This window comes from Chiroxiphia lanceolata, chromosome 15, assembly GCF_009829145.1.
Source record: "Chiroxiphia lanceolata isolate bChiLan1 chromosome 15, bChiLan1.pri, whole genome shotgun sequence".
NCBI classification, from domain to species: Eukaryota; Metazoa; Chordata; class Aves; order Passeriformes; family Pipridae; genus Chiroxiphia; species Chiroxiphia lanceolata.
Window position 1 is genome coordinate 4,216,234 of NC_045651.1, and position 17,507 is coordinate 4,233,740.

Genomic DNA, 17,507 nt, shown 5'->3' on the forward strand with positions numbered 1-17,507 from the left:
ACACGACGCTCTCCAGATTTTGGAATGAGCGTCGCTGTTTTCTGAATATGAATCGACCATAAAGCCAAACACCACTTTGATCAGGTGCTGGAATGCAGCACTGACTCTCCAGAGACCCTGGTCTCAACATTTTATTATTCAAAAAACAGTAACACTGGTGTAATACTAATATATTTCACTATTTTTTCCAGTGTTTCCAAGGCAGCTTTGGCTTTTAAACGTGGGAAAGCAGGATCTCTTGTTGCTTTTCAAGTGTGAAGAAAGCTACCCTATCCATCTTTCTGTGTAAGAATCACTTTTTTAACAAGAAAACATCAAATATTCAGGTTAGTTTTACGCTCTGAGCTCATGCACTACTGTGATTTAAACAAAGCAACGGTTTTTAAAAAAACTAAATAAATTCCAGTTGTGCATGACAGGTTTCTTGAAAAAACAGACCTTTTGGAGTCCTGATTTCTCTCATGGCACTCAAAAATAAAGAAAAGTAGGGAAAACACAGTAGATTCAGCATATGTTGAATAAAGCTAGTTCAAATTTACCATAATTGTCCTAGGATAGAAACAAGCTGTTGCCATTCAGGAAAAAAATTAGAGCAACACAAGACAGTTGGTGTGTACATGTCAGCTCAGTGCACGTTAGAGATCAAAAAAGCAGTGTTAGCACTAGTTATCATGAGGAAAACAGGAAAACAAAAGAAGAAACATCAATATCACACTGGACAAATTCATAGTGTATTCACATTTCAAATCCTACACATGCTTCCTGTCCTGCCAGAATTGGATAGTGAGGGAGCCAGAATGTCACAGGTATTTATTTCCATTGCAGCTGAGGCAACATAAAGCTGCAACTCCTGTCAGTGCATGGTGAGGAGCACTAAAAATACCAGCCATGAGTGAAACAGAATTTTGGATTTAATTTGAACACGAGTTAATGACATTCTACCACTTATCAGCACCCTGTGTGGAGACTCCTCTGAGAAATTACATCATATTGCTGCATTTAGCTCTCCTCTACCTCCTTCACCACATCATATATCTTTAGTTTCCACTATCAAACTAAGAAAGAAGCAATATAAAAGCATCTCCAAACATTTCATGCATATTCTTACAAGTAGCAAATCAGATTTTATCTGCAGTCCTGCATCCAAGCAACAGGAAATCCAGGGAAAATATCTCCAGAGACTCACTTGCATTAGTAGAGTGCACTTGTATGTTTAGAAGCATATGAAAATAGGGGAAAAAAAGTAGGAATTTGAACAAGTTTACCCGTAGGAACGTGGGGAATCCTTGGCCATAATACCCAACAGCAAAATAGTCTGGCTTGGGTCTCAGAATTTTCATGATGTTTTCATAGAACTTTGCTTGCTGGATCTGAAAGCAAAAGCAACTGTAATTACTTGTTTTTGGGGGGCTTTATCTATTCATTTTTAACCTCTACAGCAATATGAGTTGATAAGCTACAGCCATAATCAGCACACACAGGACACTGCTGAGGGACACTAAATACTATTTACATTTAAATGCATGTATAACAGGTAGATAAATGTGTATGGCTTCAACTTCAATATTTGATCTCAGGCTTATCCTTAATTTAGTAGTGTGAAAAAAGAAAAGCAAACACCAAAGTCATACAGCCACTGATAACACTACTGAAACAATACCTTTGGAAAAAGCCCTGGCCTCAAATATTTCCCAAGGTTTGGCTTAACTCAAATTCCTGTCCAAGCCTCACACAAAGGGCACACACCATGGAAAGGGCTTAGAACGATTTCTGCCATAAAATACCATTTAGGTGTTGTGTTTATGAGAATGCAGCACTGCAACTTAAATGGAACTGGCAAAACCAATGCCTTTTATTTTATGATAAAAGCAGAATTTGTTGGGAGCAATGGAAGCTCTCTTTATAAACAATACTGCTCAGGAACACCATGGTTTGATTCCCATGGTTTCTTTGTGGAAGATTCAGGGATATCTATTGTATGAGCCCTAAACAGTTGTTAAAAATCATGCAAGCATACAACATGGGGAGTAGGAAAAAGAAGGTATGTGGGAGACAGGATTCTTTTTAGATTAATTCAATTTTAATGAAAACAAATAACTGAACATTTTCTCTTCCTTCAAAATCTTCTAGCCTTTGGACCTAGTTCTAATTCCTTGTGCTGTGATACTTCCCCACTCCTGATTAGGACAGAATTCTTCAGGTTTGCCAACATTCAAGTTGCTAACATTTAAAGGAAAATTTAGGGGGAAAAGTTCATCTAGGTGCTTTTTCTACCTTAAAGCAGTACAGAGGCCTCCAAACCTTGCTTTATTTCTTTTAAACATGGCCTTTAAACTGCCCTAAGTGTTTATTTAATCTACAGAAATTTCAAAATGCCTTAATAAACACATTTCCATGCAACTTTAATCAACAGGTCTTCGCTGTTCTCTCTTTTACCACTGGACTGTTACATGAAACAGCCAACAAATGGATTAAAAATCTGTTGTAGACAACAAGCTCACAGGCAGCTCTGTCATTTGATAACTCAAAAGTATTAATTTCTGTGATTGAATTAATTTGAAGACCTGTATACAATCTTACCAGGTTTTGACTTAGAAGTTCATAGTCAAAAACTTCCTTTTCATACTGCTCTGCAAGCTCCTTGCATAAAGATATGGCTTCTTCCCACATCTGCAATGCAACCACACATTCAAAATGTAAATCCAGCCCCAACAAACAAGTTTTTAATGCATCACAGTTTAACTACACTTTTATTGATTATGCTCTCTTTAAAGTGCAGTCATTTATTAACTGTACATTTAGAGTGGAGGACTCGAGGCAATCATAAACTTCAGGAAAGCAGATTAATGTGAAAAAATAAAAGTGTTTTATGATTCATTACAGGAAGGAATAAGTAAACCTACTTTATTCTTAGAATAAGCATCAGATACATTAAGAAGAGTAAATCACTGAGGTGATAACACCCAGAACACACCCCAAGCACAGAGCTGAGGGGACTGACACCTGCCACTCCTTAAAACACCATTTTATAAAACATCCTGCAGCATCCACAGCTGTAGGTACCTTGCATATGACAGCTCTCCCAGCCAGCTAAAAACTAAGGCTTAAATTGCCACTTGCCCAGAGCAGCAGCTTCTTTCTTCCCACACAATTTAAGGGCTGCCTCTGACAAGGACTGTGAGGAGCTGCACTGGAAAGACCAGACTGAGGAGAGCCTGAACACTGGGTGCTGTAGACCAGAAATCATGAGGATTTGGTTTTCCTGCTACACTGTGGTTGCTTTAGATACCAACCCAAAACCCTGAAGCACCAAAAATTTCTACCTTCTGAGTTATAGGAAGGGCTTCTCAAGAAGCACTAATGAATTGCCTTCCCTCTTCTCTTTGTACCTTTGGCTACAGCTGAACAAGACATAATGACTTAAAGGTCTTATTGGATAATGAGATTAATTATCTAGCACTGCAGAATTTTTTCTTGCTTTCTTTCTTTGTTTTATTTCCAAAAATCTCAGCTCTACTGTACTTGTACTGACAGGTAATTTTATTAACAGTTGCTTTTTTTTTAAAGTTGAACTAAACCAAGGTACTGAACATCAAACTACTACATTTTAGGTTTGGAATACAACCCTTAGTTTTCTCTGAAATAAATATGTCCATTTTGAACTGTCTGGCTTTCTTGGAGATAAGGACTGAATGGTCTAGAAATGGAATCTGTGTAGTCCATATTCTTTTCCTGGTAAAGCAGGTACATTCAACATTTTTTATTGCATTTTATTTAGTGCCTGGCAAACATGCTTGTGACAATGTGTTGAAACATTAGCCCTCTTCCTTTGTGAATGTGGTTATTGAAAGAACATGTTCCTATGGGAGCAGATATTCTCTGGGAATAAGCCTTCAGGACACAGTTTTTACTCGACCCACATTTCAAAGAAGCTTTTCTACACAAGCACTTCATACAGGGCACATTCATCCAACTCTGCTATCCAGAGCAGCACAGCAAAGAGAGATTTGGCAGGGGAGGAACTCTGCAGACCTACCTTTCCTTTGTCAAAGTACTCTATGATCTTTTCATATAAATTCTCTTTCAAGTGTCGATAGGTCTGCGAGCACTGGAACTCTGTTGACATGACTTGGGGTGCACACTGTTCATCTGACCACTGGGAACAAGAACACATCAAAAACCCCATGATTTTGGAGTTCAGCCTTTCAACCTCCCACCAGATCTGGTTCCCTGGGCTCTTCTAAGTGTTTTCTTGCCAAGCCTTTTTTAACCATCCACAGAGAAACTGGGAAAGACACTTGGAATGTATTCACTACCTCTTCAGCCAAGTGCTGTATTTCATGTCCCTAAACAGAACATTTTAAAACTTGTGTTTCTTCACCACCACCACTCCCCTCCCCACCAAAAAAAAATACTTAAGATAAAAATCTGTGTGAGAAAAGTAGTTAATTCTATTTCAGTGGTGTCATCTTCACTGACTTGGTTTTGATTTTTTGCATTAAAACACTTCTCATACTAATATCTTTGTTTACAACAATACATACAATATACCTAATGTATTTCTATGATCAGAAAAAATTAAAATGAAGTTCAAGCAAAATAGCACTGTGGAAAGCCAAGTTTATGTGGTTCTGCACTAAAAAAAAATTTCACTAAGAAATCTCAGATTTTTGCTGAATAACATTTAAATTTGGAATAGAAATTCCAAATGGAAACGCCATTTGGAATGGAAATGCATCTTACTGACCATTTCTATTTATAATGTCAGCTACAATGAGAACAAACATTAGTTGTGAAAGGCAATTACCAGCTACAAAAGAAAGCCAACATGACTTGATAGCGTGACCCACATTCTTTAAAATTAAAAGTTAGATGTCCCCCTGTGACAGATGGAATAAACTGTGTCTAATTGTCATAACTGTTATGTTTAGGTTAGTAAGAAATGAGGAAAATGAACACCACAAAATGTTCTCACTATAAAGAAAAACTATTCTTGCTACAACACTTAGCTCTAGAAATACATGGCTCTTAACAACCTATTGAAAATATTTCAATGATTAATATTAATTTCATATGACCTACTGCAGCGTTTTTAAGTAGAAACTTGAATACCCCTATGGAAAATAACTAACAAGCAGTAAGTCTGAGATTAAGGCAGCCAGTTTAATATATAAATTTGAAAACCGCGAAAGCTTAATTATATATTGAGTTTAGAAGATCTAACCTTCAAGAGCCACGTGTGGAGCAGAAGGGTATATGCTGCTTCTGTGTAATTCTCACAATCTAAATGAAGATCTCGCAATTTATACAAATACCTGAGGGAGGAGAGAGCAAGAATTAGGCTGGGCATTGGCATGACTGGAATACTGAGTGCCAAAATGTTCTAGATAAGAGGAAACTCCACAGATGTCCCACAGTCACTCCCCAAAGAGACTTGAAGGACACTGAGGGGGGTTAAAGCTCTGTGCATTCGTTCAGACTTTTCTGTGCTCTTCTGTGCACAAACTTTGGGCACAAAGGGAAGACAAAGAGCCACCCTCCTTCTGTGAACTGCTGTCAGCTTTACCTTGAAGAGGAAGAACTGTCAGACTCGAGGTCTAAGACAGCTCTGAGTCCACAATTCCTGGACTGTTAAGACAGCTGCCTTTCTCTGTAGCACTTCTCACATATATAGCTGAAACCACAACAGATAACACAGGGTAAAGGAGAAAATGGAAAATACCAGCCCAGAAAGACAGAGCCAGTCCCTGTACAGCTTGGAAAGTGGTAGAGGGAGGAGAGTTTTTCTAAGCTAAACCAATGTTCTCCTTGATCCCTAGGGTGGCATTGCCAGCACAACCACTGCCCATCACGGGACTCAGGCTGCACATCTCCAGCAGCCAGAATGGAAAAGTGCATCCCACCCTCTGTGTTTTGGGACACAGGAGCTCCAACACCTTGTTGTAGCAGTTCAAGGCATTCCCATTCCCAGTTGTCATCCCAGCAGAAAATGTTTCCCCCTCAGCAGCACCCACAGAGGGAGAGTTGTTCCCCCCCGGCCACTCCGGCTCAAAGCTCCGGGTTTAGCTCTGAATCACCTCATTTTTGGGATGCTGGGCTTTGTTCTGCACATTTTGCAGAAGGAGAGGAGAGGCAGGAAATAAGGAACTTTGAAACAAGATCTGCTGCAGCTCATATGCAAAACTCTTGGAGACAGTAAGAGGTCATATCACATCTGAAAGAATTGCCAGTGTAGCTTTAGCTCTCCCAGAAAATGCCTCCCCAGTAACCCTGCTGGGTGGAGTGTTGCATATTGGGAGAGACTGGGTTATTCTACAAAACTTGAATGCTTTCTCTGCCACTCTAAATGTAAGATACACCCTCCGTCAAACCTCAAATCTATCTGCATTTCTTTAATTTTAAACAATAAACAATGAATGTTGAGTGATTTGATCAACTAGGAGTTAGAAAAAAACGCTGCTGCTGAACACACATCATGGATTCCAGATTGCTGGAGGCTAAACAAACAGTGCAGTGAGAATACAAATGAGGCCAGGGCTACCACAGAGTCACTCTGGATGGTAAACTAATATTAAGCACAGAAATTCAAGCACAGCAATAAAAATCAGAATTCACGAGAAAATATTGTTGCCCTCTCCAAAAGAGATCTAACAGAACAGCTGTCATACCTGATGTACATCTCTTCACGGTTGATGTCCTTGTAGAAATTCTAGGGACACAAAAATTTAAGTTATCTCCTAATATATTTTAACAAAACAAAAGAAAAATATAAATATAGATGTATATGCTGAGGTTTTGCCTTTCTTGCTCATTGCACAGCCTAAGAAATAGATTATTTACAGACTATGAGAAGTTTAAACCTGGAACTCCTACTTCAATTAATATTTTAATTAGTTATATGCGTGTGTTATTATACATACATAAGTATATTTCTAGTTCTTTAACAAAATCATCAGTGAAAGTTTTGCTGTAGGAGAAGAAAATATACTTATCCAAATGCATTAATATAACAAACCAGATGCTCTGGCAGAACCTGATGGCCAGAAAAGCTGGTATGTATTGAAGCAGACATGTAGCACTGTAAATACACAACATGGTTGTACAATACCTCTAAAAGGGGCCAATTCCAGGAATAAAGCTCATTTTTTTGTCACCATAACGCGTTTACAGGTGTACAAGTTGCTAAGGCTGTGCAAAATGTATGACCAGAATTGTCTCCTGAAGAGCTGCAGGAATTTATACCACGTTGAGCAGTGGTTACTGAGGAACAGAGAGTATGTGAGAGCAACACTTTAAAGGAGATGGAGGTCCCTCCTCAGCTCTGAGGAGTCCCCCTGGGGGAGGAATCTCTGTCTGACATATTCTAATTACAAAAGAGGAATGGCAAAAAACCCATAGGACCAGATCAGAGACTCAAATCTTCTCAGCACCTCACTTCAAGTGCCCCGATGTTTCTTCCCCACATTTAAAAGCTGTAGCTGTTGAGTTGCTGGAGCTGCAAGTGGGTTAGTTCCTCAAGCCCAACTTGAACCTGGCAAAAGCCCACTGGCATGTTAAACCTATCAAAAGGTACAGGCATGTGAGCAGTAAAATTCCTGATTCACCCACAGAACACAGGGGCAAGAAGGAAGGATATTGAGGTCCTGGAGAAGGTCCAGAGGAGACCAACAAGGCTGGGGAAGGGACTGGAGCACAGGTCCTATGAGGAGAGGCTGAGGGAGCTGGGATTGTTCAGCCTGGAGAAGAGGAGGCTCAGGGGAGACCTCCTCACTCTCTACAACTCCCTGACAGGAGGGGGGAGCCAGGTGGGGGTTGGTCTCTTTTCCCAGACAACTATCAGCAAGGCAAGAGGGCTCAGCCTTAAGCTGTGCCAGGGGAGGTTTAGGTTGGATATTAGAAAGAATTTCTTTCCAGAGAGGGTGCTCAGCCATTGGAATGGGCTGCCCAGGGAAGTGGTGGATTCTCCATCCCTGGAGGTTTTTAAGAAGAGACTGGATGTGGCATCAGTGCCATGGGCTGGGAACCACGGCGGGCTTGGATCAAGGGTTGGACTTGATGATCTCAGAGGTCCCTTCTAACCCAGTTGATTCTGGGATTCTATGAAAACCAAAGAAGTGAGGGGATGCTGCTGTCAGACTTATGGATGCATCCATGCAAATAGACATAAAAACCTCTTGCTTCAGAATTTATATCACTACTGAGTATTGTCACCCACTGCTGTCACCAGAAAGATTTCCCTTCCCCTTTAGTAAATGGATTCTGAGGCTTTCCCTCTCCTCACCCGAGGATGCCAGGAGGGAACGTACCAGCAAGTTCACGGTGCAGCTCATGCGGTTGTCCTTGCTCTCGTCGTTCATCACGGTCCTGTAGTCCAGCAGCTTCTCCAGGAGGCCTTTAACGAGGCTGACAAACCTTTCCACCAAGTCAGAAATGCCAGGGTGCTCCTGGGCACAGTCTTTAAGGCTGCAAACGCAAAAAATGTTGGGACAATTCCGTGAAAATCAGTGGCCCGTCAGCTGAAAAACTGTTTGGACCTGAAGGCAAAGACTGAGGTGGGGTTAAATCAACTGCAGAATGCACTGGAAAATCCCTCTGTGAGTCGGTAATTTAGATACCCACATGACAAGTGGCATATAAATCAAATATAAAGAAGAGAAACATTTCTTTTTCCTGTCTGAAAATGACGTTGGATTCAAGGGTGTGGCCACGACTTCAGGACAGAGCAACCTGCATCGGTGTTACCACAACCTCCAGTCTCTGGAACGTCACACTATTGCAACAAACAATATTGCAAAATATTTAAACACTGCACCTTCCTCTCCTCAACATAAAATGCAACCTTTTCCTTCTTTTTGTGCTGTTACACGTGAGTGGAAATTTCAAACTAACAAAAATTACAATTTTAGGTCAAAAAAGGCATTCACTAGCAAGGCCTCACCAGAGTAATTTGCCCTTGAGAAATAAGGAAAACCAAACAATCAACTTTCTGCAGATTGAAAAGAGCAGCTCGATCTCTTTTGATAAAAACAGAGGAAAATTGGTTTCATAGAATGGCATCATCACACTGAATTCACATTAACAAGACATTAGCATATACTGTTTCTACAAAGTGCTGAAGTGGTTTAAGAGTAGATATTTCACTTTATTGTTGGAGCTTTGTTTTAGAAGTTTAACTGTTTGAACACCATGAAGCAATTACCAGCATCTCACTAAGGATTATTTTCTTTCTTTCTTTGAGAGCTTGTTTCCTCTGCTCCTGGTTTTCCACTGGGATTCTCTCTGACAAACTGCATTTTATACACATATATTTATATACGCACATATATACATATATTTTCACATATATATTATAGATGTATGTATTGGATCTGGCAGAGATGCAGTTCATTTTCCCCAAGGCAGCCCTGCTTTATATTGGTATCTGGAAAGGTTCTGCTTAATTATCAATTGTGATATTCAACTGATATCAACTGAATATCAAACATCATTGTTTTCAAGACACCCAGGTAAAAAATTAACTTACTACTAATCTTTAAGTATACTATTAAAAAAATTAGTATAAAGTGTGATGTTTTAATTAATTGTAGAAAATTTTTTTTTTTTACTTCTCAGAATTCTTTAAACCTTCTTCAGAAGATACATATTTATATGAAGTTCAGTTGCAAAGAAATCCTGGAAACTCTAGCTCAGAATGGAGCCAGGTTCAAAGTTCCAACTTAAGCAAAGTAAAACCAGCACCTAAAGTTTATTCCTTGGATTGTTCAACTCCAGTGGAGTTACTTTGCTGAGACAGAGGGAGGGTGTACACTGGTGTCTGAAAGAACATTTATATTGTACAAGATGTGTTGGACAGAGGCTGACAGATAAAACCCAAACACTTTAATTGCTGCTATCTGATCAGTCTGAAACAACAGCAGAAATATTTAAATAAGTAACTGGAATACACCTTATGACATTAAATACACTGCAAATTGAAGGTAAATAATAAATATTGAAGAGCTGACAACTGACAGAAAGGTTGGAGCATGTTAAATTACATTTGTGGGAAAGAAAGCAGGAAAGCCTCAGAACCACATAGGAATATTATACAGGAAAAATGGTGTTGTTTTACATATGTGAGATCAGAAACAGGGTGAGACACTAACAGAGCAAAGCACAGTCACCATTCAAGTGGCTGTTAGGAATTTTTGCCACAGGTTCCCTTGGAGTGACAGCAAGCAAGGCAGACCTCTGAACATTCCCTGAGTGCACAATGAACATGAGTCACCCAGACATGACATTTCTTTCCAGTACAAGTAGAAAAACCTTGACATAACCCACAAGCTATTGCTGGGTCTCACCCAGGACATAACACATAACTCCAGTCACCAAAGAAAGGTGAACTGGAGTGCACATAAAGGAGAACTACAAAAAGAACAGGAGAGAGGAACACCTGTCTCTTGAGGGAAGATTTAAAAAATGTATTGCTCAGCTTTGTACAGTAATCTCAATAAAAAGGACCATAAAACTTCCAAGAAATTTTCCCCCCAGGAAGGAGAAAGAAACCTTTGATTTTTTGAACAGAGCTTGAAAAAAAAAAAGATTTAAAATAAAAAAGATTTTAAATAAAGATCAAGAAAACAACTGAATAACGTGGGCCACTGCAATGATGGGGGAACTGGAGAGCTGCCAAATGTTGTTTTCTGTTGTGCCTATATTAGTAACTAAAACATGCCAGGATTCATTTTCTGAGCCTGAGGACAAGTGGCCTGGCACCACAGAGCTACATTCTCCTGCATTTCCCCAAACAGGGCAGCCCTGTGTCCTCTGCCCATTGCAAACAGCCTCTCACCTATCCCAGATTATCCCAGATTGTCCTCCCTGGTGTTGTCTAGGACAGCACTCACCAGCACAGCTCAGAAGCCCCCCTGGGGCACACTAACAGTCAGAACCAGGGACAAATGCTTAATTAAACTTCTGCTGAACCTATTTAGTTTCTTGGGAATCAGGAATTTCCCAGTAATCCATGAGTGTGGGTGAGTGTTGGTCGCAGAGGTGACCACCAGCACACCACAGTCACTGACTGCTGCTCCATGGCTGCATCCAGGGGGCACTGGAACTGTGCAGGGATGCAGTTATGGGAAATCAGCTGATGAAAAGAGGAACAAATGAATAAATTTGTGGAGCCCAGTTTAACTGGGTCCCCATCCAGAAGGGGACAGAGGCTTGAAATCCCTGCTTTGAAAGGTGAGAAGGAAGGAAAGTTTAAACCAAACCGAACTAATGGAGGGGAAAGGGTGGAGAGGGGAGAGGGAAGATGAGAGAGAAGAGAAGAGGGAAGAGGAGATTCTACCACTGGTAGGTCACCAACCTCTGCTTCAACAGTCCCTCTGCAGGTGTCATTCAACAGCTTCAAGGATGGAACAAATAATATTGTCTGGAGATAAGATGAAGTGGCATCTTTAGAAATGTGGAAACATTGAACTTGAAGCCTCGTAGAAAGTGGGACAGTACGAGGGGGAAAAATAGGTCTGTCAGGGCAAGGAGGGTGCCTTGGGAAGGCAGAGATCAAATGCTCTGGAGTATGTTTGATGACATTATTTGACTGCACTACTGAAAGATGGGGATTAACTGGAGAGGTGCCACTTCTCCAGAAAAACGTTAGAACAAGGCAGGTAAAGAGTGTCACACAGCTCAGAAAGAGGGAACTTCAAAGAGTCTCACACACAAGGTCTGAGAGAACCTTTTCTGTTTGCCTTGATAAAATCTCAGTTTGAGTACTCTCTCCAGCTCTAAGGAAATGTTGTGTTTTAAAACAGATGGAGACGTTGTAGGAATGTCCAGAAAAATTCCACAGGATAAACTGAAATATTGGGGTTGTCTACCCTAAAGGAGAAGCCAGAAGGAAACAAGGCAGCAACTTCAAAATTTGTTTAAAAGCTGATGGAAAAAAAAGAAACAGAATAAATGATTCTTTACGTCCCAAGAAATAATTGGCCTAAACTGAGGCAAGGAAGATTTGGTATGGATATTTGGAAAAAACCAGCAAACATTCAGAACTGAAAAATCAGTTTATTGCTCTCAGTTAACACAGTCATTGCATGTGAGGAAGTGAAAAGGGTGTATTTAAAACTTCATCTGTCCTTGCCCATGTAGCACTTTCAAGGAATAGGTTTATATTGCCTAGAAAGTGGCAATACTTCTATGTTTTTCAAGTCTGCCTTTCTATATTTTATCTGCCTCCTCATAGGACAGAAATTAAACTAAAATAGCAAACATTTATAGTTGATTTAAATGATGTCTCTTTTTAATTAGAACATAATCACATATTTTATAAATAACATATACATACTATTATTTTATTATATAATTCAGTAGTTTAAAAAAAGCTTCCCTGAAAGTGGACTTTTTTCCATTGTGGTGTAATCAAACTTTCATGGTTCATCTGGTGAGGGCTGTGACAAACTAGAACACACAAAGCCAGGGACAAACTCTCAGAGGGATGTACAAGGACTCCAGCACTGCCCAAAATGTCACACCCAACTTGCCATCAGTGAAAATGTGGCTATTCAGTCAGGGAGTAAAGCTGAATGTGGATGGCCAAGAAGAGCAGGAGGTGCTATGTGATATAATCTGAGGCTTTAGGATTATCAGAAATAAAGAAATACTTTGATTAGACCTTAGCACCTCTTAATATTCTCATTCTAGGGTAGTCACCTTATTTAAATTCAGACAATTATCTCTTGGAGTCCAATCTAGACACTGAGAAAAGCAAGTAAAGCATTTTAAAATGCCTTATTAGTGTAAACAAAAACTACTACTGAGAAGAAATTAGCTCTACCCTGGCTGAAACCGGGACAATAGGCTATAAAGAAAAGTGTGGAAAGACTAATAGTGGGGAGAATATTTGATTATGCTTGAAAGCTGTATACAGAAATGCAGGTCAGGTATAATTTCTTCATAAATTAGCTAATGAAAAGCAACTAGAAAAATCATTTTGATGAGCAAAACTACAATTCAAACTAGGTGTACTGAAGCAGTGTACTGTTTCCAGTCCCTTGATGAAAAAAGTTGCTGAGATTCTCCTTTAAGTGAGGTTATCTACCTGTTAACTGGGAATAATAAGATAAAAACATATTCTTAAGGCATTTATTCTTATGCACTACTTACATGGTCTCAAACAACTGCATGTAGTGTTCATCCCCTCGTCCTCCTTCCACCTCATGATCCAACTTCAGAATGATTTCATTTTCAAACTAACAAAGAAAGAAAAAATCAAAACTCTCAGCAGCTATCCAGAGGTCAAACACATTTCACTATGGCATGGAAAATGTACCTCTGCAGGGTTATGTCATGTATTTGTACACATGAACACATTGAGAGGCACAGAGAAAGCATTAGTGGAGACCTACAGTGAAATAAAGCTCTGCTGCTTTACATCTAATTATCTAATTATTAACAGCTCTGTAAAAATGACAGCACGTTCTTCTTTCACACAAAATTTCACACAGTTGTCCTACATGAATAATTCTGTTTCTCCCTGGAGAATTTCTGTGTAATTGAGAGCTTTGGCAGACTGGGATGCAGATCATCCTGTCAGAGAACTGGGAACCTTTCACAGTTGAAAGAATTACTGTAGTGTTTTATGTAAGGTACTTTCAGATAACTGCAATGCACGATTTTTTACCTTACTTTAATATATCCTCAGCGAAAGGTTCAGCCCAGGGCTACACAGATGCAAACAGTCCTTCCCCTTAAGACACCAAAAAGGTCACACATCTCTCCAGATGTGTTGTGGAAGGGACAACTCCTTCAGTTGTAAGGAAACGTGACATTCCAACTGAAAACATGTTGCTACGTGCACTTCCTTCAGGCAGGTCATGATTAAAACACTCCACCCAGAAAAATTACTCAGCATTTTTCAAGAGCAAAGGCCAAACATTCCCCATTGTTCTCCAGCATCCAACCCAGACCTACTGTCCATCCTGATGCTGCAAACTGCTCTTTTACAGAACACTGCAGTGGGTGTCGCTCCTTCCAAGGAGCTTTGAGCAGCCAGACTTTGACACTCCTCACACAGCAAAAGCCTGGGTGCAGAGGAGCTGGCAGAGCAGATATATTCCTCTCCTCTCTGGAAGGGGCAGGGAGGAAGGAGCAACTTCCACCACTTCATATTCCTCAAACCAAGTCGAAGCAACAAAACCAAAATCGCGTGGAAACAAAATTGTTCTTGTGGTCGTAACGCAGCCCCAGGCAGATGAGCTTCAAAGAGAGGGAGTTAAACACATCCAGGGGGTCAGTGTGACACGGGATCCTGGATCCAAGATGTGCACACACCACACCATGGTACAGACAGGCCCCTTCTCCAGCCCAGCACCAGGGACAGCACAGCTTCAGGGGAATGAGGAGGAAAGAACTGCTCATGAAAACGTGAGTAGTGCTGTTCTAGATGGACATGGAATGGTTCAACCCTTGGATGAAGGGGAAAATTGAGAAAATACTTTGCTATTTATCACCCAGTGAGATACCTCCATAGAAAAGGTCATTGCTGAGGGTGAATTGGAAGACCTGTAAAGTATGTACACGAGGAACATCAACAGCAGCACTGAGCAACCCAGGATTTGAGCAGAAATCAGCAGTAAATGTGGTGCACTGAACTCCCCACTGCTCCTCAAGGGACCTCATGACTTCAGATCTCAGAGTGTCCATTTAAGAACCACTTCCCATAATGTTCTCAGAGAAAACTATAAATTGTTCAGTAGTACAAGCCTGTTTTCTGATTTGAGTAGAAGGACTTCTACATTAGAACTATTTCTTAATTATTTCTTACAGAAGTGTCAAATAAGAGAGGGCCTTATTTTTTCTGTAGAGCCCAAGAAGGATTTTTGGTTTGTTTTTCAACTCTTGGTCCTGTTACTTGCAGGTTTTGCTGCTCCAATATTAATTCTGTCTCTGTAATTAGAATACAAATTAAAGATTGCCTGTGGAACAGTACATACTGTACTAATACTAGAGAATAAAGAGCTATCATTGAAAAATAGCTTAACAGGAAAAATAAAATTACTCTCTCTGGTGCAGACAGAAAAAGAGGGTTAAAGGGCTCTGAATTAATTCCTATATGTGAGCAGCATGTGTATTAGTGTTTATATATGTATTAGTAACATGGGTAACATAAGTGCATGGCAGTTTCAGGACAAGGAAATATTAAACAAAAACACCCAATCCATCCATTTTCTAGAGCTGAAGCCTGTGGATTTGCTGCATTAAGACAGAAATCTGTGAATTTAGTGCAAGTCAAGCACCAGTTAAAAACTGTCCACCTCTTAAATCCTTCCTAGTACTTATTCAGCAGGTAGAGAATTGATTACTTCTCGAAGAGGCAATAATTTTACTTCGCTGGATCTGAACAAAAAAACTCTTCCTAAGCATCTTTCCTGCAGTTTCTCAACAAGCTGCAAAAAAAAAGAACCAGTTGCTTGGACCAAAACAAGTAAAAAAGCCGGCAGAAATATAGAATGGAGTTTTAGCGTTTCTCTGCCAAAATTAAGCCCTGGAATTAAACACTCCTCTAACTTAAACAGAGTGTGCCTAAGTGTCATTGGCACCAGTTGAGCTTTAAACTGCTTATCTGTCTAATAGATCCCAGGAATCTGCAGAGCTCTGAGCACCCCTCAATACCAAAGCAGGAGCAAGTCCATGTTTTCCACGTGGAAGCACCAGGCCACACAAATTTGGGTTCTGCTGCTGGGATGATCTCACGTCCTGCTGAAATCTTCCTGCATAACAAAGTTTCAAGAACTGGGAGGCAGAAATCAAGCTATTTACAGCAGTGGTAAATCACAGGCACCAGGGGGGCTTGCTGAGCTGAAATACTGGTTTAGTAACTTTGTGAGAGCTCTGAGCTCAGAGAGACAGGACACTGCACCAGGAGCGCCGGGAATGAGCATCTGTCCTCCAACAAATCTGGGAGTCCCAGAACACCCCCTCAGCCAGCGCTGTTTCCTGACAGTCCCACAGCAGCCAGGAAGGAAAGGGAACACACCAAACTTCCCCAGATGGCTCCAGCAATTGGCAGAACCCAGGAGAGATCCTCGGCTGGAAAACCCAAACACAAACAGAGCGACTTATTTGAACAAAAATATAAACACGGATGAATTAATCTTTCCTAAGCCAAGTTAAATCTGTAACTTAAATCCATGTTTATTTCAATGATATTTTCATTTACTCTGCAAAGAGCTAATTTTTTTTTAAGTTTGATTTTTTTTGTTTGCTTGTTTGTTTGGGGTTTTTTTTAAAGCAATCATTTTAAAGCTCTTGGCCTCAGATTGCAGTCAGAAAAAAGAGCATGAGGTTGCTTGATAAGATGTGTTTTGCTTTCTGAAGCCTTAATAAAATGCACACCCTGATCCTTCCTGGAAAGGTGGGTCACCAACATTTGGAGGATGGGACTCCTTTAACACCACGTGTCCAACACATGAACAATGAGCTTCCCTTTATATATGAAGGAGAAAGGGATATATTTGCAGGACTAACTCTATCCACAGACACAGAAAATAACTTGGATAAACCGCCTTTCCAAGATTCCTCACTCTCTGAGCTCATGACAGACAGAGCCTTGATGGCTAAAATTAGCAGGTAATAATGGCTCCCTCCCTACATCTTCAATTAAAGTTAAAATTATAAACTTACATAACACTGCTTGGAGTGAATGGAAGCTACATGTGCAAAGCAGAAGAAGGGATTGAAAGAAAATGTCTGACTGTGTCAAACACCTACGTATGGATTCCAACCTGTTAAATATATTTGTATAACATGTCATTCTTGAGGTACCCACAGGTGGAATTTTGCTTTTCTCTGTGTGCCCCCCCCAAAAAATAGAGCCCTGTCCTGGTGCCCAGCACAGGCCCATGAAACACTAACAGAAACAGTCATTTTGGGAAAGGTTATTAAATCATGTGGGAGGCACCAGACAAGCTCTGGTTCCAGTGCTGGTACAGGCTCAGCTCATAAAGATGTTTCTGTTTGTGAATTTTTTTTCCCCCTCTCTCTCATTAGAGAAGATTAGATTAGAAATAAATTATTTATTTTTAAAGTTCTGCAAAATTGTGTTTTAACTGAATGTCACTCTGGGCTCCCGAGTGCCACAGGCACTCTGGAAATAACATGTTGTCATTCTCAAAATTTTATACTAAATCTTTCAAAAAATATCCTTTGTGCTCTAAATGTCAATTTGCATATACAAATTGTGCACTAGCAAAAGCTAGAGTTTGTGTGTTTGTGCATCCAATAATCATCCATTCATATTAATTATTTGCTCATTTTAATGAAGATAACAAGAATTTTAAACCATAAATCTTAATGTGCTTTTCCTTTAAAATGTATGTTTTTAAAAACTTACCAGAAGGGCTAAACTTACAGAGTCAAGTTTGTTTATCTTAATTATCTCATCCATGGGAAAGGAGAGAATAAAACTCACCATTCCTGGCCAGTAAATGATTTGCAATTCCTAAAGCAGAACATTAGAAGCT

The 17,507-nt window shown here is 40.0% G+C and overlaps 1 protein-coding gene across 1 annotated transcript in view; it reads right to left on the bottom strand.

Annotated features, from left to right (window-relative positions):
- Nucleotides 1-17,507, bottom strand: part of DOCK2 (dedicator of cytokinesis 2) — a 164,648-nt gene that overhangs the window by 18,476 nt on the left and 128,665 nt on the right. Inside the window, exons 34-40 of the mRNA XM_032703120.1 lie at nt 13,150-13,235; nt 8,307-8,463; nt 6,669-6,709; nt 5,225-5,315; nt 4,037-4,156; nt 2,581-2,670; nt 1,266-1,370 (exon numbers count right to left, since the gene is read on the bottom strand). Of these exons, the coding sequence (XP_032559011.1) occupies nt 1,266-1,370; nt 2,581-2,670; nt 4,037-4,156; nt 5,225-5,315; nt 6,669-6,709; nt 8,307-8,463; nt 13,150-13,235 (690 nt within the window). The remainder of the gene's footprint in view (nt 1-1,265; nt 1,371-2,580; nt 2,671-4,036; nt 4,157-5,224; nt 5,316-6,668; nt 6,710-8,306; nt 8,464-13,149; nt 13,236-17,507) is intronic.